General features: G+C 42.0%; 1 protein-coding gene, 1 long non-coding RNA gene and 1 pseudogene across 3 annotated transcripts in view; 1 reads left to right on the top strand and 2 right to left on the bottom strand.

Moving 5' to 3' along the window:
• The window catches only part of not (ubiquitin carboxyl-terminal hydrolase nonstop), a 25912-nt gene extending 6500 nt beyond the window's left edge, over positions 1-19412 (bottom strand). The window contains exons 1-11 of the mRNA XM_075701037.1: positions 19280-19412; positions 19009-19151; positions 17682-17814; positions 12166-12279; positions 10685-10786; positions 8059-8231; positions 6717-6864; positions 6055-6157; positions 4620-4708; positions 3600-3645; positions 2021-2335 (exon numbers count right to left, since the gene is read on the bottom strand). Of these exons, the coding sequence (XP_075557152.1) occupies positions 2021-2335; positions 3600-3645; positions 4620-4708; positions 6055-6157; positions 6717-6864; positions 8059-8231; positions 10685-10786; positions 12166-12279; positions 17682-17814; positions 19009-19128 (1343 nt within the window). The 5' untranslated portion in view covers positions 19129-19151; positions 19280-19412. The remainder of the gene's footprint in view (positions 1-2020; positions 2336-3599; positions 3646-4619; positions 4709-6054; positions 6158-6716; positions 6865-8058; positions 8232-10684; positions 10787-12165; positions 12280-17681; positions 17815-19008; positions 19152-19279) is intronic.
• On the bottom strand, positions 14364-14540 carry LOC142591785 (U2 spliceosomal RNA; annotated as a pseudogene).
• Positions 18632-19801, top strand: part of LOC142589573 (uncharacterized) — a 10231-nt gene continuing 9061 nt past the window's right edge. For both annotated transcript variants that reach the window (XR_012829892.1, XR_012829893.1), the window contains exon 1: positions 18632-18751. This is a non-coding gene — a long non-coding RNA (uncharacterized LOC142589573). The remainder of the gene's footprint in view (positions 18752-19801) is intronic.

Below are 19801 nucleotides of genomic sequence, written 5' to 3'. Positions count from 1 at the left end.
AGAGGCCTCATTCTTGTACTTTTTGATAGGCCAGATTACGATACTGCCGCCTTTGTCTGCTGGTTTTATTACAATATCATTCCTTTTCGCAAGTTCTTTAAGGATTTGGTGTTGAGCGGGGGTCAAATTTTTGTTGCCATCTCCCACATTCCCCGTCTTTTCTCTGCTATTCAGAACATGGTAAGTCAAGATGCACGTCGAGTAATGATTCAATAAACTGTAAGCAAGAAATGTGACTTACATCATGCAACGCAAGAAAAAATTTAAAAGGGTCTGCATTTGATCAGAAAAAAAAAAAAAAAACTTGAGTAAATGCTCTAACTACGCTGAAAGCTCAGGACCTTGTGCAAACAGTTTCACTTGACTGGATGCTAACCTCATTACAGCTAAATTAAATAAAACAATATCTGGGGCTGATTTTCTTAACGCTAATTTAGAACAGACAATGCAGCTTCTCTTCTTGTAGAACAACAGCCAATATTTCAGACACAGAAACAACTCGTTTATAAGACAATGCAAGTGTGACAGGCTTTTGAATTGAGAATGTTACTCCTAGCATGTTCATCCAACAATGCACTGCTGTTTGCTATTCCAGTCCACTACTTATTCTGTACTCCTAGCTAGCAAACATTTCACCAAACTTATCTTTGGAAAGGCAGGTTGTGCATGCTGCAGGATGCAAAATCACGAAGTGCATAAAAGTGCCTGACAGTCAACCAAGCAGGTTTGTGAACAGCAGTCATTCAGTCGGCAAGCATTGAGGGGTATTCATTTAGAGCCACCAAAACAAGATTGTTTGCGGAAGTGAACAACATGCCATGCAAAACATGATAAAGACAAGTTCTTTTGCATCCAGGATAATAGAAGCAAATGATAGAAAGCTTTCACACACCCCAAAAACAGTTTACACTCCTTTAGGGCATATCTCCCTCCCACAACAATAATCATCATCTGTCTTGCTTACATTTCCTTTTGTTAAAGCTCTGCACTCGCTACTTACCTGTCAATAATGATACATAGACGAAGTATGATGGATTTTATTTACAGGAAAGGTGCTGGTAACGCGCATGCTGATAATGTGCATGCCATTTGTGACTAGCAGGTAACGGGTGTGCAGTGTTAAAGAAAAAAAAAATGATTATTATTCTGGGAAAAAAGTATGCCCCCAAAGGGCATAAATTGTTTCTAGATTGTAGTTACGTCTCAAACATCACTTTGTTTTGTTGAGGTCATAAAAATTTTAAACCTACAACCACTGCTGTACCTCTATGCCAGTGAAACTCAAAGGACTAAACTAATACAAGACAAAGGGTCTTCACGGATGTGAAGTGATCGACAGCAGGCGAACAAGGGAAGCCCTAGACCGAAAGCCAAGGCTTGAATTGCTAGTTTGCACACTGTTGATTACTCAAAGGTTAATCTGTTGGTTAACCCGTTGGCTACCAAAGCCGGCGAAATGCCAGGTCCAGCAAAAGGAACCGTATTGCCAAACCCATCGATTTGCCGGGTTGGAGGCACGATTGGCTTAAAAAAAAAAAAATTTATTTACAGATGGCGGGATGGTCAATATACCCTACACTTGATTAAAAATGTTGTCAATAGATGGCTCTACTTGTTCACTACAATGAAGGTTATACTTTTTAATTTTTAAAGTATTTAGTAGTCAGTGGAAGTTTGCATAGAACTTATAAGCTCGCGGGATCGAATCCCGGCCACGGCGGCCGCATTTCGATGGGGGCGAAATGAGATAACACCCGTGTACTTAGATTTAGGTGCACGTTAAAGAACCCCAGGTGGTCAAAATTTCCGGAGTCCTCCACTACGGCGTGCCTCATAATCAGAAAGTGGTTTTGGCACGTAAAACCCCAAATATTATTATTATTATTAACTTATAAGCAGCAAACATAACCGATATGGAGGGCTCTGCTGTGTGCATAATATTTCGTAGCCAATGGGTTCAAGTGCTACCACACCGCGGCAGTCTGATGGCACATATGGTGTGGACAGCTCTGTGGCTCACTTGTTGTCGTGGCAGGGCTGAGGAGCTGGATTGGCTGGGCTCGAAGAAGACGTGTCCCGTGCCCCTTTGGAGGATGACGATGATGATGGTGCCCTTGGGCCCGACATGAAAGGGCTCATGTCCAGGTACTGGGGGAAGCTGATGAGCGAGGAGATCTTCTTGTGGAAGCGCGACGAGTGCTCAAAGCGCTTCAGGTGAAAGCTGCACACCACGGGTAGCTGCTTCATGGTCAGCTGCTTGGTCGACTCCTGGTAGCTCTCGCACCGCCCACACCGGATCTTCGCAGAACTGCCCAGGTGCTCGGGACGGGTGAACCTGGCAACAGCCACAGAGCACACAGGTTTACCTAATGGCTCTTCTCCATTACTTTATCCAGACTGACCTTTGGAGTAATTCTATGTTACAGAGATGAAAAAAAGGATGCAAAATTTTGGGACTGGCACAGTGATCTGAACAAAATCCTGGCTCCAACGTTCTAGTGGCCATTACTTGTGAAGCACTATCATTTCACATGTATAACGTGATAAAAAACATAATAAAGGTGTAAGTAAAATATGAAAAATAGATTACGTGTAACACTTCACAAGTAATCATTCATTTTGTTTGATGAAAATGAAATTTGACATCCACTAAATGTGGTCACAGAGAAAAACCATAGGCAACGACTGAAAACGCATATGGGTTCCTTAAAAAAAAAGCTTCACAGTTCAAGCTGCCCTGTCCAGTGACTCAAAACCAGTGCCACTGCTTTGGTACTGTACATAATTACATTTTCTCTGCACAGGAACTACTTGCTCTTTTGAGACATTGTTACACTTATGGTAGTCATTTTAGGTCTTGCATATTTCGCCACTTCCCAGAAGTAGCTTGAATCCAGCATTACGTAAAAAATTTAAGCATTCCTAGTGAAGCTCACATGCAGCTGCAGTGTTCCACAATGCCTGAAAAGCATCGCTTTTTTATCTAGCATGGCTTTATACCAAGCACATTTTTTTTCAACTACCTGAGGTTCTGGATGGTTCAGTACGCTGTAGTGCTGCTTTCATGGCGTAACAATACCAAAGACAAATATTGTAATCACTATACAAGTAAAAAAAAAAAAGGCTAGAAAATCACAGTGCAACATATGATTACAATAACTAAGGTGTTTGGTGTCCTGAGCTCTGACAACCGAACACCATACGTCTTGAAACAGCATCTTGCACCATATTTCTTAAATATTTTTTTCCTTTTACAAGCTTGGCTAATGTTAGTTGGGACACCCTATGTGTTGACCTTCATGTGTGCCCTGTTGTAGAAAAGTAAACGGCAGCTTGCAGTTGCTGACCTGTACTTTGAAAGAAAGGTGCACATGCGATTTCTTTGTGCTGCTGTTTTCTTGTTCCCACAGCTGCAACAAGTCCTGCAGCGATCCTTCTGTGCTGCTATACCACTGTTTGTGTTGTTGCTTACAGATGCACAAAGGCTACCAAGACAAATTTTAATAAGCAACATCTAAACCCTTCTTTCCCCGCACTACAAGAATACTCAAGGATGACGGCACCCCACACTTAATGAAAATCAACACTCAGTAGCTCACCTTTCTAGACAGTCCAAAAGAGAAGTTGGTTCTGAATCTTCTGCCTCTGTAAGAGCAAAGCAAAGCATAATTTCCTTTTCATCTTCATTCTTCTTGTTATTCCACTTTTTATTTAAAACAACATGCTGATCCTTCATCAAAAACAATTATTGCTGAGCAGAAAATTATCATTCAAAAAATACATGAAGAAAAATGAGAAGAAAGTCCGTGCTGAAACCATGCACTGTGGGAATTGATGGACTTGAAGCTTCTTGACACCTTCCGTCACACACTCAATATCGAGACGCTGGTGATCTCCCAGTGCAGGTGTATGTGCCGAGAAGTATGAAATGCAATGCTTGACATTCATAGCACCTGCACCCTTTGTGATTGCACTGAACAACATGAACACCATTTGTGGCCTATAAACAAGCACCACAACGTAAGTGCTTCCTCTCCAAGGTTCTCCATGCTGCTTCACTGCTGTTCTAACCTAATCTAACCCAACCTAACCTAAACAGTGAAATGTACAAACACCATTTGCAATGCATAAACCAGTACCACTACACAAATGCTTCTTCTCCAAACTCCTCCGTGCTAACATCACAGTTGTTCTTCATGCTTTCCATCTTTGTGCCTTAGCTGCGTGAGAGGCCCTCCCCAACAACACCTATTCGTTGAGACACTGGTTCCAAACGCCGAGGAAGATGCAAAGAGGCGAAGTCCCTATGCTGCAGCTAAGTGACCGTAATGTGATAGCGTTATCAAAATAGGCCTGCATTACAACATACACTAAAACCCTTGCAAGGACACATATTGTACACTGCTTCAAGTCACCACCTTTGATTACAGCCTTTGGCACTGACCAAGTTTTGATTACGCTGCCTCCAAGATCGGCCCGGTTTGCTCGATGAGAACACGATCACATACCAAACCCCAGAGGAGGTAGGAAGAGAAAGCTTCACTTTGAAAATAAGACTGTACACCCAGAAGTGTGCTTGAAAACAAGATTGATTTGGGTGCAGAGAAAAGGCAGCTCACCTGGGGAAGAATTGTGCTGCTGCTGGTGGCTACTGGGTCCCAAGTCTAGGGAGATGTCCCAAAATGGGTCAATGGTTGTGGACACACCCCTGCAATATGACAAAACACAAATTGGCTTCACAGCAAAATTGGGGGAATGATGCGATTACATATGCTAGAACCAAAACCTTCTTTCCCCTTCCCAGCTTGCAGCAGAATCGTGCAGCACTGCGCATGACTTTCCAAAAGTACTCTTGGCTTAAACCCTTGAAACACTATGCCCGAGTATACTCATCTGGCTGCCAGTTCAGACCCCTGGTTACGTTCAAAATAATTCATCAACGTGAAACATACGTGGACTGGCTTGACCATCTACTCAGAAGTTGAAGTAAAATTTTATGCTAGGCTTTGTTTTTTTTACAACAGATGACGTGACAAAGCTTATATACTGTCATTGTTGCTTGCTTGCATCTCATTTTGAAACATGCCAAACGGATGCAAAAGAAGCCTGCAAATTTTTTTTAATGATGCAGAAATTCAAGATCTTCTGAGCTCTGATTCAGAGGACTTGGATGTACACTGATGATGTCTTCAGGAAATAATGACAGTGACAAAGAGGTCACATGTTGCTTTAGGATCACTAATTAGGCTAATCAAGATCTTTATTTAGCATAAGCTTTATTTTCGAATTTTCAATTAAAGAATTTATGAAATGTTCAGAAACATTTCACCAATAAATAGCATTTGAATTCAAATTCCTCTAACTGAATTTTTCACACTGTGTGAGAACACTTGGCATCCAAAGGATTAATACCAAATGGTATCACTTCCAGTTAGCCTGCGAATTATACATGCCAGATTCTACAAAGTAGATGCACATGACTGCTGGTTGTGCTAGTTGTATGGTGTGCCCAAGTAGGTTTGCTCTCCAAATCACAGAAGGCAAATTTAGTATGCTGCACACCAGGCAGCAACCAATTTGCAAGCTTCTTAGCAGTTTATCATCTCTTGACTTGCAATGCAGCTGTCAAGTACTTCAAGGTTAATCTGCTTGGGCTAAAGCCAGGCCAGACAAAATCCTATTATTCCATGATTAAGTCACCATATATGGCGGTGAATTATGAATTGAAGTTAGAAAGGAATGAATGTTAGCACATAAGCACACTAAATAGTTCTTGAGTGTGTGTGCATATGTGAATATGTTACACGCAATAGTCTGTTGAGGACTTGTGATCGTCATTTATATCAGCACACCACCCTTCCCTGCCAACATCAGCATTCTTTTCTATCAATTTCCTTCCTTCCACTTCCAATAATACCTCCTTTATCCTTGATAACAATGATATCACCTGCAATAATCACTTGTAAGGTGATTGAATAAAGTTCAGTCAGACATTCACTAGTGAGGAACAAGTGAGTTACAGACAAATGGATTGAATATCACCCAGCGACTCACTTGCAGGACTGGCACACCACATCTGACTGCAGCCCTCCTGTGAAGATCTGATCAATGATACAGTTGCAGTGGTGAGGATTGGTAGTGGACATCCCGTTGGTGCCTGAAGTGCAAGCATTACACTTCAGCTGCCACTGGCAGCAATGCGCACTAAACAGCACACTCTGCAGCACGCTGCACTGCCAATTTTGACCATGTTACCACTGCACAGTGGCAAATTTCCAGGGTAGAGTAGTGCAATACAAGCATTCATGCTACGGAAGAGCAGGAAACCAATCATGCATATCTGGTTCTGTAGTTGCATGAATGTAATGAGAGCTTTTTGTTTTAATGCATGTGTGTGTGCCCACATGGAAGACACTACAACACACATATACTTGAAAATAAGCACCATCTATGTAGTATGCTGGCATTGTTGTCACCTACCGACAGCATTGGTCAAGACAGCTCAAGACGTTAGCATACAATCCAGAAACACTTGCAACAAGTACTTGCTACTGTGAGTTAGTCAATTTCGCATAACATTTCATTCACGTGCAACCCTGAAAAATAGAAGCTGCACTCAAAATGTTGACATCATAAATGCTTTCGTTGCTCAGGTGCAAGTAGGCACTCTTGTTGCAGTGACACAGAACCATGCAGCACTTGTCTTGCAAGCTGACCTTTGCAATGCCGGTGAAGCACATCTAGCGTGGCGATAAAGAACTCGTGAGCATCTTGCTGTTCATAACCAGCCAAGTGGCGTGCATGTGTCCAGACCAAGTGGAGAAGCCGGTACGGAATGTGCGGGCTCGACTTGCCACAGTAGAACTGCGTAGACGGTGCAACAATGCAGAAAACCACAATTCGCACAGCTTCAGAAGCTCTTCCGAGTGTCAACTTCAAAATGTCGCAACTCTTTTTATAAGGTAGACAGAGCAATTAAGCTGTTCATATTGCATTACATGAATTGTTCCAAAGCCTTTGATAGCATATTTAGCAAAATACAGCTGAATAATGTTTTGAAAACCTTTTTAGTTACTTTTGTGCTTCAATGCATAAAATGACATTTAAGAAAACTGGAACACCAATGAATTTCTTCACAAAGTTCAGGAATTAATATCTCGAAACTGGTGTCATCATGAGAATTCGTTCCTAGTGGATCCACCTTGCAAACTCTACGGCTAGAATTCACAATCTGCAATATGGGCCATAAGGTGATTAGTTAAAAACTTAATTAGCAAAATTTTGTTAATTAGTTGATTATGCATTTCAATTTATTGTGCAAGAATTGGAGCAGGCCTACTCATGAACTATAATTGTGCTATCTCTCAAAGGCAACCTTTAAAAATGTTTCGAAGTGTTCGCTGAAACACCCGGTACATTCATTACATGTTGATACTGGTGAGAAACAGATTTACACTGTTACAGACAATAATTCATTATGCACATGTTTGTTACATCAAGGTTGTACAGTGTTTGCATGCTAGGTGAGCACTTTGATTTTCATGCTGTCACATGAAAAACATCTGGACACCACTGCAGCAACAAGTACAATGCCCCATTGCACAGTGCCTACAGCATCAAAAATTGGCGTGAGTGAATACACAAGCAAAAGGTATGGCATGTTTGATATTTCACAATGAAAAGGAAAGACTATGCAAAGGCTTGCAGGAGGGTTTCGATGCTGAAGGGCAGACAGAATGTGGCCAAGTTCAAACATACACTACACAGGTTACAGCAGCTGGAAGCCCCACAGCCCTGAACAATACAGACAAAATGAAAATTTCAATACATCATAATGCTACATCCATCTGACAAGGTAAAAAAATTATTCATGTTGTGTCCTGTTCCTCACAGCAACAAAACATTATTTGAAGCACATTTAAGTAACATCAATCAGAAGTTGACAATAGCAGCTAAGATGGGTTCTTGTGCACATTCAAGGCAAGAAAAATAATAAGGGAACCCCAACTTGCAAACAAGCAGACTGGCCACCATCAGAGTGAAAAGCAGCCACTTCACCTCTTGGAAAAGCCTTGACATTTCACAGACAAGACACATGGAAGGGTCATCGCGGAACTGGCAGACGTGCCGGTCAGCAAGGAAGTAATCTCGCAGCAGTGGAGTGTGCGTCAGAGCTTGCACAATGCAGTTCATGAAGCACGTGTTGCCAAGGTTGATCAGCCCCCGCAGGCCTGGTGGAAGAACACGTTGACAACAAGGTTGAGCCTTTCCACACAACACACAAGCAACAGTTTGCTAATGAAAAAAAAAAAAAAATATATATATATATATATATATATATATATATATATATATATATATATATATATATATATATATATATATATATATATATACACACACACATATATATATATATACGTATATATAAATAATATATATATAAATAATATATATATAAATATATATATTAGCTCACTATTAGTTGACCAGTATATATAGATAACCAATGTTGCTACTTGGGCTTGCTAATGATACATTTGAACAGGAAATGCTGTGAAATTCTACGAAAGGACGAACAAACTGGACACAACCAATCAGCAGTATTGTTTTAATAAATGGGTAAAAGGAGTTAGTAAATGATGGGCCTCAGGCATCGTAACTGTCTCACTCCTCATGGGGCACCTGAACTGTCCCCCAGCTGTGGGAAAGATATGGAGGTGAAGAGAAAAGATAGAGAAGGGAAGAAAATACACCTCGAGAAAATTGAAAAGAGGGGGAAAACTACAGTAAAAAAGAACTACATGACTGTAAAAAAATATACATGAAAAAAAAAAGAAGTCTAAATACCCAGAAATGTATGTGCAACAGTGATTCACAACACAGCGTATGCATGCATGCATGTGTGTGTATGTATGTATGTATGTATGTATGTATGTATGTATGTATGTATGTATGTATGTATGTATGTATGTATGTATGTATGTATGTACGTACGTACGTACGTATGAATGTATGTAGTTGCAGTCAGTTCTCAAAAAGCACGCATATTACAGTGTTAAAGAAAGAAGAGCTGTTGCTCTTAGCAGCAGAGCTCAGTATGGAGATTAACCAAAGGTTAAGCAAGCTCAAGATTCGCAAGGCAATTGACAAAGTGGGTTTTGGTGAGGACATGCTCACAGAGGCCTGGGAAAAGATATGTCGCGGAAAGGAAGAGAAGGAGTGCGAGAGGATAGAAAGAGCTGAAGAGAAGAAGCGCAAGATAATGGAGCAAGAAGAGGCAGCATGAAATTGAGCTCACAGAAATAAGACTAGAAATCTTGAGATTAAGGCGCAGGGCACCGACGCAAACAGAAAGCGTGAAAATGACAAGTTTGCTTCAGCCCTACAAAACAGACGATGACATCGGTGTCTGCCCGTGTAATATTGAACAGATTTGTGAGAAGCGATCATTTCACCAGGACACATGGCTGGAGGAGTTGTTTGAGTTGATGCCGGGAGAAGTTGCACAGGTCGTAGTTCGACTGAGCGAGGCCGAGGCAGACAAGTACAGATTAGTGAAGGTGGGTTTGCTCTAAACTCTCTAAATTCAAGCTCTCTGTAGAGGAATGATGGGAGGAACCGATTTCCTCGAGTGAAATTCAGGAAGAAGGTCTGGTGCTGTGTTACGATGAGGAACACAGTGCAAAGAAAGAGGATGAAACCGCAAGCTCGGGAGGCATAGCTAAGCCGGAGGAGGAAATCCTTGTGATTTCCTTGACAGGAATTCAGAATGAGGAGCAGGCGCTGTGTTGCGACGCGGAACAGAGTGCAGAGAAGGAGGTTGAAGTAGCTAGCTTCGGAGCCGTAGCTCAGCTGGAGGAGGAAATCTTTCAGATTTTTCCTCCCCAAATTCAGAGAGAGTCATTTCTTTTTTCTCCTCGTGAATACATTATGTGCATTGAAACAGTTTCTTCCGTATCATTAATGAATAATATTATTGATATCGGCAAGTTTGCGGCAATAACGCAGCCATGTCCACTTTGAGGGGACAGAAACATAGATGGGCGCGCTTAGCAGCCAGTGACATAGAAACACATGGCGGGCATGCTGCGAAAGCATGCTGTGAAAACTGCGGCATTTGTCTTCACTACTATCCTAATACAGCTCGTTTCCGCTAAGGGTGGGCGAATATCTTAGCTGTGTTACAAGCGTCAGCTACTGCTTCACTAAGCTGCTTACTAAATTTCTCGTACATTTTCTCCAAGTGCAGCAAACAAAGAAGCACAGTCAATGAGCCGAGCTAATTAACTTGCAAAGGTTTTAGGCTTTCCCGTGCTTTGTTTTCACTTGAGCATCACAACACAGATTACCTCTTCGATCTGTATTGTTCAATAAAGCGCTTTGCATCATCGCCTTTCTAGTTTGCTCTGAAAAATGAACAATCATAACAATCAGTTTTAAGATGAATCATAATCCCATGCATTTCTAGTCATCAGAGGATCAAGCTGCTCCAGAGAGCACTTTCGCTGCTTGCCGGCAACTAGAAGTCTAGGCAAGCCAGACAATGATGCCAAGCGTTTCATTGCATCAAGTGTACAAAAAAAAAAATGTGCAAGTACTGCAAAATTTCAGTGAAAACAATGCAGCAATAAGAGCTAAATCTAACAAAATAGAAAATAAAAACACAGGTGAATTTACAGACCTATGTAGGAGTTGTTAGCAATGCGCTTTCTCCGTGGATTCCGGCGAAGCAGGTCCAACTCGAAGTTGCTGGGTTCCCAGTGCTGGTAATACTCTTGGAGACCTGAATTCAAGCCAGTTCCAGATGCAACCACATGTAGAGTTGGTGGGCCACAGCACAAAGGTAGCAGTTTCACAATTCCCCTTACTCATAGCATGCCACCTTGCAAGAGCCATTTAAACATATTCAAGTATATTGGCCAAAGTGGATGGTGCGTTAATGAAAGGTTAAAAGAGCATGCATGGAATGTGAAAACAAAAGAGAAATTGTCTAATCTGGCTCAGCATTGTGTAAGATATGTTTGTGGAGCAATGTTCCAAGACAATGGGATTTTCTCAAAAAACAGATGCCTGCGAAGTTATTGAGGCTTTACATATTAAAAGATATAAATGTGCTAGTAGGCCATCATTCAGCATGCATGGGAAAGAACCTGTATATCTTAAAAGAAGCTGCCACTGACTTGCACAGTTGTGGTGCAAAGTTGCGACGTGTGCAGTGATTGTACCTTTTTGGTTTTGTTGGTGGGGTTACCTTGTCTTGATTTTCCTGGATGGGGCTATCTTGACTTGACACACACCTCAGCGTACAACTTGCGATTTTTCATGTAACATATATTCGTTGATTTTTCAAATTAAACTTCGTTGCGAGTCCAGTTAAGAGTCATCCTCCTTTCTTTGTTTTTGTGTTTGTGCACTGGTTTTCACAATGCAGCCATATCTACTAGCTCAACCTACTGTACTTCTACCATTCAAATCTGCACCCAACCAACATTATTTGCCATTAACAGATGCCCTCCTTGTATCAGCTGGGGATGCAGAACACATGGTTTTTGTAGAGCCGGGGCAGTAATATCTCAGCAAGTAGTGAGCATCGCAGCATGTGAATGTGCCTTGTGGTGCAATATACGCAACCTAGTGAATGATAACATCACTTCGGTTTTACAACCTTACATCTCTGCAATTAAAGCAAGTAGGCTGAAACACTTGCAACTAAGTGCACTCATAGTAAACAAAACTAGCAACTTAGTTGCTGCATTTATCGCAACCTGAACTATGAAAAAGAAGAAAAAAAAAAGCAGAGAAGACACCACCCAGTGCTGGTAACGAAGTTTTTATTCCCCTTTACAACAAATTTACCTTTTCATATCCTTTCAACTAATATACACTGCATGCATTTATGTTCACTGTGATATGAAGTGCTGTGCTAACACGTGTCAAACATTATTCGTTCTTTTATGTTACGTCATAGGCAAGCAGCCTATATACATAGTTTGCTGTCACTGAAATAAAGGTTGTTGTGCGTTGCTCTTGGGTTGTCTCCGTCAATCTGTCACCCGCTACAACAGTGGCGACGAGAACTGTGCTATAACACTTTGTGAGTGCCACTGTCGAAACTACCGATACATGAATAAATAAAAATATAAGTGACAAGCTTTGTCTTACCAAGTAGCCTGGCACAACGACGCCGGTGTTTACGGGCCATGGCTTCAAGTTCACGATCGTACACATAGTCGACGCATGTAAAGCAGTATACCACTCCATACGAAATGTCAACAGCTGAAAAGTTCAACAAAAGAAGTTCATGTCAGTACACTTTCAGCAGGCTCAAACACCCATCTTAGTTTGAGAAACAATAACTTATTTCGGCCTCATCACACTTTCAATGTAAACAAGTTAACATCAAGCATTAAAAAGCCGCCACAGATCTAGTGCACCTCTTGTGGAATTGCCTCAGACTGCACTCACCAAGGCACCACTACTCCTCAAAAAGCCACTCACCAAACTACCAAACGCAGATGCCTGTCAGATTTAACCAAACACAACAAATTATACATGCACACATAACTTGCATGCTTGCCATGTTGATGCCACAGGGCAAACTTTCGAATTAATAAAACAAACAAAAGAACAAGCACATTTCTTAACTCACAGTCACAATGACTAAAAAAAAAAAAAAAGTAATGTGTCACTTATTCATATTGAATGCCTGCATTCAGGTAAGCTAACTAATTTAGTCCAGAAATAGAACACCGTGAGCTTTGTTCCCTCGACATTATACACAGTGCCAGCGCAGCAATAAACAACATTGTGCACGTGCCTCTTTTCCCATTCATGATGGCAGGGATCTCTGTTAATTTTCTGGCAAGAACCTGAAAGCTTATCCCGTGTAGAAAAAACAACCTTGACTCTGGTCTTTCCTGCAACCCCTTTCTACAAAGAGATAGCTCCTGCATGGGATGATGGTCATGTATGACAATGCCAACCTGTCCGGTTTCATCCTTGTTGCATTTTCTGTCTGTTTCACATCCGCTAGCAATCTTTCAGCAATGGCAGAGAGCACCACCCTGTGTGGAATGCATGGCACTCTTCAGCCTGAGCACTTGTGTACGAGGTGGCGAGAGAAGTGCGCAAGGGCTGCCAGCAGGCAGGATGTTGAGATACCCGATTTTAGAATTTATTAAGTGTTTTAGAAGGAGACTTCTTTTAGCAAGGAGCACACTGTCCAACTGTATAGCTGTTAATGTAGATTCTCACAAATACAACAGCTGACATTCCCTCTGCTGCCTTACCCATTTTACACATCAGGTATAACATGCCTCCCCCTTCCCAACCCCCTTATTAAATAATTTGGCCTTCTAAAGCAAATTAAGCAGACCTTAACTTTAGAACTTCTGAAATGCCGCAGCACAGCCAAGAAATACTAAAATTTGATGATAAAGATTGTTTTACTACTCAAGATGCTGATTGTTTATTAAGGATTAAGGATTCACAAGCACTGTTCTGATGAAACACTGAACAGACACTCTGCTCTAATGTCTCAGCCAGAATGACCTATGTCATAGACAAGATCTTTATGCATGACATTCAAATAATGACTACCAAAACTTGCACTGCCGTTATAGATTAGCTCTGTGTTGGTGTTGCTACTACAGAGTTAGGGCTATAAGTTAGGGAGTTATAACTGATGAATTCCAAAAAATCAGGATGAAAAACTAGCCAGTGACTGTACTTGTATATATTTAGTGACCTAAAATACTCAAATGAAAAATAATAAAATTATTATGTCAACATGACAACTGCGTGCATGTTCTTTAAAATATGGCACTTTACATTAAAATGGTCACATGTGTAAAAGATGGCAGGTATGAATGAAGGGAAAAAATACGAGGACACTTAAGCACTTCTTACGAGTTGTGAACAATGCTGAGCGATCCTTCAAGTTATGAACTCTTCGCAGGCAAGCAAATGTGTTCACACGCTTGTCTAATGCCTCCTGATAGCATAATACTGATGAACTTCGATCCAGCCTAGACTGCCATAGAATTATGGGGTGCTGCCGAGTAAGCTGTGGCGATTTTGACGTCACTGCTTTCATCACACCAGGCTTGCCAATGGAAATTTCAGTCCAAGTAGCACGATGTCACAAAGCAGCATACAAAGGCCTGCTTTCTAGGAGGCACTGGTTAGCCCAGTGGGTAAGACACTTGGCTTCTCAGTGTGGGGTCGTAGGTTCGAAACTCGCTACTGCGAATGTCTTCTCTTTCGAATTCATTCAGTCTTTTACAGCAAAGCTGTATATGGCTAGGCTCTGGAAAAAATTGTGTGTGTCTATCGAGCCATTAAGATAGAGAATTTCTCCACATACATGGGCCGATCCTGAAGATAGTGCAATACCGGGCCGACCCACGGCAGAGGTGAAGCAGGCTTTAATCACTCCGCCAACTTGGAAAAAGAAGTTTAATATCTTAGGTCCAAATACAAACCGTATCATATATTAAGCTACACAGACACTACACTTTGACCCACGTCGGTAATGTCTACTTTCACACCGCCCTCTCTTTGTTGGCGTTCTGAGCACTTGTGTATCTCCTTTCCTTTCCTTCCTCTCTCCCATGGTGGCGGTCCCTTAAGTGTGCTGCCCATCAGGACTGCGAGGTAGAAAGAAATGCGAACCATCCGTGGGGCCCCAATTCCGCAAACTTGGAACCTTTCACCAGCGCAATGGCCAGGTTTCAGAGGGAGTTTGTGGGGAAGCAATTTTTTGTGGCCTGTGTCGTGTGTGACTGCTTGTGGTTTCGAGTGACCTCACGGCCATTACTGTATTGCAAGACGTCAACCAACGCACGATCACCTTTGCAACGGTGAAGCAGTGTGTGCCCTCGGAATGCGGAGAGGTGCATGTCTGTTCTACGTGCCGGGATTCATTTTAAAAGGTGTTGTGCTGCATTTTGCAACAATACATGGATATGTATATCCCCGGTGCCTCACCATCTTCTGAGGCTTAACATCGTGGAGGAGTGACTAGTCGCGCCTTGCCTTCCATTTATGTGCATACAGTATTTTATGCACAGCAATGGACGTTTCACCATTAAGAGGCCCACATATACAGCTTCGCTGGCCATCTACCTTCACTGAGTAGAATGGCACTGAGTTTTTTGTTCAATAATTTCTTTATGGCAATTACCCAGGCAAAGTTAGAATACAGGTGAGAGCTTGCACGGACAAGGAATGTGCAGATAGCACAGGCTACCGAGAGTGAGAGTGACGTGTCATTGCGGTGATGCATTCTCCCTTCACGCAACACCTGGTGCGAAGAGCAGGTGTTCCCTTTCGCTCGCTCTGCTTCGTTGAAATGTGCACGTGACGTGGTGTCGCAGCCAATGGAAATTTTAGTGCCGTTTCGCTGCTACAGATGCCAGCTTTTTCGCTCAATGGGCCATTTGATGCTTTTGCATCAAAATTTTAATGTAATGTCAATTCCCTAGTATAATGTGCGTTTCAGGGTGCACACGTAAACCAGGAACATACCACTACAGACAACACAGTGCCGACACTCTACTTTCAACCTCAGACTGTTGTGCTTTATCCTGTACCAGGATCATCTAACTTCACAATTTCAGGCCTGTACCCCTGTGTGAGCTTCATGTTATTCACATATCCCTTCCTACCAGATGTAATTTGATTGCCCATAGCACTTCACTCAGAAGTCTGAAAGAACTAAAACCACATTGTATGACTTCTTCATTTTCAGTTTAAGGAACACTAAAGAGAAAGATTGAAAATGCTTTGGAACGACAAAGTATTCCTTGAGCATGCTATATTTGTTATTTTTTTGTAAAGGTGATTACTACAGCACAAAATGAAACTTGAAGTTCTATTTTCTAATTTTGCACCAGAACCCCAGCGCCTTGTTTGTCAGCGTGACATCATAGAATTAGTTTTTAATGCGTGAGCATTATTAGGGTACTTCACGCACTTTCTCAATCAATCAATCAATCAATCAATCAATCAATCAATCAATCAATCAATCAATCAATCAATCAATCAATCAATCAATCAATCAATCAATCAATCAATCAAATGTGTTTATTAAAGTGCCCAGGAACAACCTTAAAGGTCTTGGTGCTGGCGCACTTGCCAAAACAATGCACAGCAAGAACAATGCAAGCTCACGCACACGTAAAAAAAAATAATTTTGCAGATACACATTTTAACAGAGCATAAAAATGTGTACACAAAGAGAATACAAAGCAAGAGGAAGAAACAGAAGAAAGGATTAATGAATGACGGAACACACAACAGATATGAGAGTTTTTGTTCAGTTATTGAAATACCTCTGCAACTCCTTTCAGGAAAATATTAAAATTAGGCATGGCAATATTCAGGCACATTGAATGGGTGTTATATGTCACCTGCATTCTAGATAGAGGGTCACACAAATCTGAAAGCTTAAAGGAGCGCTGGTTCCCTGTGCCTCTATGCGGAATGTAAAAGCGCACATTAGAAACCAAGTGCGAGCAGCAGATTTTTCCATGTATTAATTTGTGAAGAAAAAGAACATCCGATTTATTGTGTCTACAGGTGATGGTAGGCAACATGAGTGTCCTTGTTAGCTTTATGGAGATGGAAGGCTTTTGGCAGAATCGACGTTTAAATATAGATGCAAACTGCTTTTGCACATTTTCTAAAAGTTTCTAATAATAATAATAATAATAATAATAATAACAATAATAATAATAATAATAATAATAATAATAATAAGAAGAAGAAGAAGAAGAAGAAGAAGAAGAAGAAATAAATTAGTTTATATATTCTTGCTTTATTTTGCCACTGTGATGCAATTACAAAATTTTTCTACACTTGCCCAGTTCAGTCTTGGCTCCTTTAGGATGTAATGCAGTCTACATTTCCCGATAAAAAATTAGCTGGGCCAAGCAGCAGTTGTCATAATCCATCGTGTCACAGCAAGGTGGTGTGGGAACTTTTAGACAATGTTGCCACATGCCTCTTGGTTTTGTGCCTTTTCTGGCTTAACAAGCCTCCTCTTACAGTAAGAGTGGCTTTTTTGACACCACAGAAGGGTAATTTGCTAACACGAAACAACTTACTGTTCCCTTTAGTGTCCCTTTGAGGTGATGTGCTGTGCCTGCTTGCAAGTGCAAAATTGTTGCAGTGGTACTTGTTGATATTGAAATGTGGTGGCAAGCATTGGAAAGTGACAATTCAGTCACCATAGAGAGTAATTTCCAAACATACACCCCTTTTATTTTACTTCTTTTTTTGTTAGAACCAGATTAAAAAAAAACATTTGGAACACACTTTTATAGTTGCACAGTTTTAAACAAAAACTGCAATGTGTTCCTTCTTTAGTTCTTGTCTTGTTATGCTAGTAGTAATCATGCCTTATTATAACATTACCCTTTTAAGGTCTTTATTCTCTAGTTAATATACTATTCAAAAAGCACCATATGCAATCGAAAGCATTTCCCAGACTTAGGAAAATGGTGTTTCAGAAGCTCTTAAAAGTCTGCAGGGAAAAAAGTATTCAACTTCTATACTTGTGAAGACTACTAATGGAGATTGATGTAGGTACATTGCATCAATGTAGGCTAGCACAGCCTGTGACCAATAGAGCTTATTCAGGTCATATACTGCAAATAAATTAATGTCGTGCTTACCTAATAGATGCTGATTGGCCCGAGCATGCTCATGAATATGCCGGTTCCCGTAGCAGCCAAAGTACACACACTGGAGACATGCATGAAGCCGAGGACCTCTTGCATGGCAAGTGTGACAACTGCAGAGTTGGGCCTGTATATTGCACATTCAGGTCACACCCATTAAAATGGACAAACAACAATCACAATGCAGCATTTTGTTTTGCAATGCAGAGCATTTAAGATGCATTGCTGCTGAAATCCTGTTTGGCAATGGTCATATTCGACTTACAATTAAGCGATCACACAGTAACGCCTCACACTTCTATGGCCAATGACACCAGTGGAAAGCCAGAGATATCAGGTAACAGCCTTCAAATATTCTTTAAGGTACTCAATGTAAAGTGACTCAGTGTATATAAAACTTTTTAAATTCTGAAATTAGCACACAGTGAAAGGAACTAAAAAACTCGGCATAACTTATTCATGAGGAGGACAGGCAGGCAGAGCTCAGACAAACGTGCCGACGGGCAAGAGCGTGACCTGCTTGGTCGTCTGCCCTGTGTTGCTCCGAGAACAAAGCATATAGCCTTGAAGCAAACGCAACGCAAGAAATGCCACAGAGCTGCCGCATGTATAGCCTCGCTATGTCATAGGGCACGTGTAAATTTCGGTGAGGGGTTAACATTACTGATCGCATTAAACGACCTCTAGCCACAGACGCTTGTAGTAGCGATAAAGATAAAACCTGCATCAGGTACCTCAACTACGCAGTTTCACGAAACACGTATGCATAAATCCGCAGCTAGGGTTTCGCGTCGCAATTTAAGCGCATGGACACATCAACAGTCTGTTCATGTTTTGAAAGAGTGCTGTGATGAGATATAAACAAGACGTACAGCACTCGCTTACGTCACTGCTCTTTCGCTCGCGAGCATGAACTTGACCTTGCGCCGTTTTTTCAGCTGAGCGGGTTCGTCACGAACGCTCGACGTAGTCATGCGCTAATTAAGACGTGGGTCGACCTGCAGCTACGGAAAGCAGAACCATCCGTCGGGAACGCTGGCGCTATGCCGCATTCATCGACCGCTGTAAGCAATGAAATTGTAATTTCACGAGCGAATTGAGAGTTCACAAACAGCACTTATGCCCGCAGATGTGGCTTTGGACAAAAGCATCGCTGACCGCTGGGACGTTAATGCTGGGCTTGACGAAAACATGCGCTGAAATCGCAGCCGGTTCCTTTAGCGAGCCCAACAACCCGACCGAATGGCTCAAAAAAGGCTGCTTGACGGAACGTAATACCTTCGTCAGAAGGACAAGGGTTTCGTGGTGCGTCATCACCCACCTTTTTCACACGGGCTTCCTTCGACACGCAGCAGACGAAATAAGAGTGGATGAGCCCGTACGCTTGAGTGCCCTTGGTTTCCTTGAGAGTTGTCAAATGCGGACAGCCATGTGCGCTCATTTTTGGTCGCCGACAGAGCGGCCCTGCGGTCGGACAGCTGTTATATTCTTAGCGACTCGCAGTTTCGTTCAAAGATCGGAAGGACGCTGACCCAGCGTCTGCAGATACGACAGCCGGCCAACAAAAGAGGGAGGCCGGTTACAATCCCTACCTCACTGGAGAAGTGAGAGCGGGTTCCCGGCGTCGCCGGCTCATGCGATGCTTCGCTTTTTGTGTTGTTGTCCCTTTAATATTCTCTGCATGCTCTGGCAAATTGTCTCTAGACTCTAGCAACACCTACTGACGTCTGAAACCACTGAAGCTGCGCACGAATCAGTAACAACGTTTGCTGTAATATGTTACGTCCTGCCACCTGACGTTCGATGTTGAAGACAGAGAATTGAGGGGCCCGATTTTTTTATCAACCCACATGGTTCTTTATTCTATGCACACGTCTTCGCATTACGCGTGCGGCATTTCTCTGTGGCTTACGATACCGTAGAGAAAGAAATTGTAGTGCGGTCACGGCGCGCTTGTTTCAGCTTTTGTCGAACGCTATCGATGCAAAGCCAGGCAAAGCTTCGGCGCTTTCAGGCGTGCGACTGGCGAGCACATGAAACGAGGGGGGGTCCGCAACAAACGCACATCCACAGCGTGTCATAAATGCCATACCACGTAGTACATTTAAGGGAAA

The sequence above is a fragment of the Dermacentor variabilis genome, chromosome 8 (genome assembly GCF_050947875.1).
Source record: "Dermacentor variabilis isolate Ectoservices chromosome 8, ASM5094787v1, whole genome shotgun sequence".
In the NCBI taxonomy this organism is placed as follows: Eukaryota; Metazoa; Arthropoda; class Arachnida; order Ixodida; family Ixodidae; genus Dermacentor; species Dermacentor variabilis.
The sequence above is the reverse complement of the archived record's forward strand: the minus strand, read 5'-3'. Positions and strand labels throughout refer to the sequence as shown.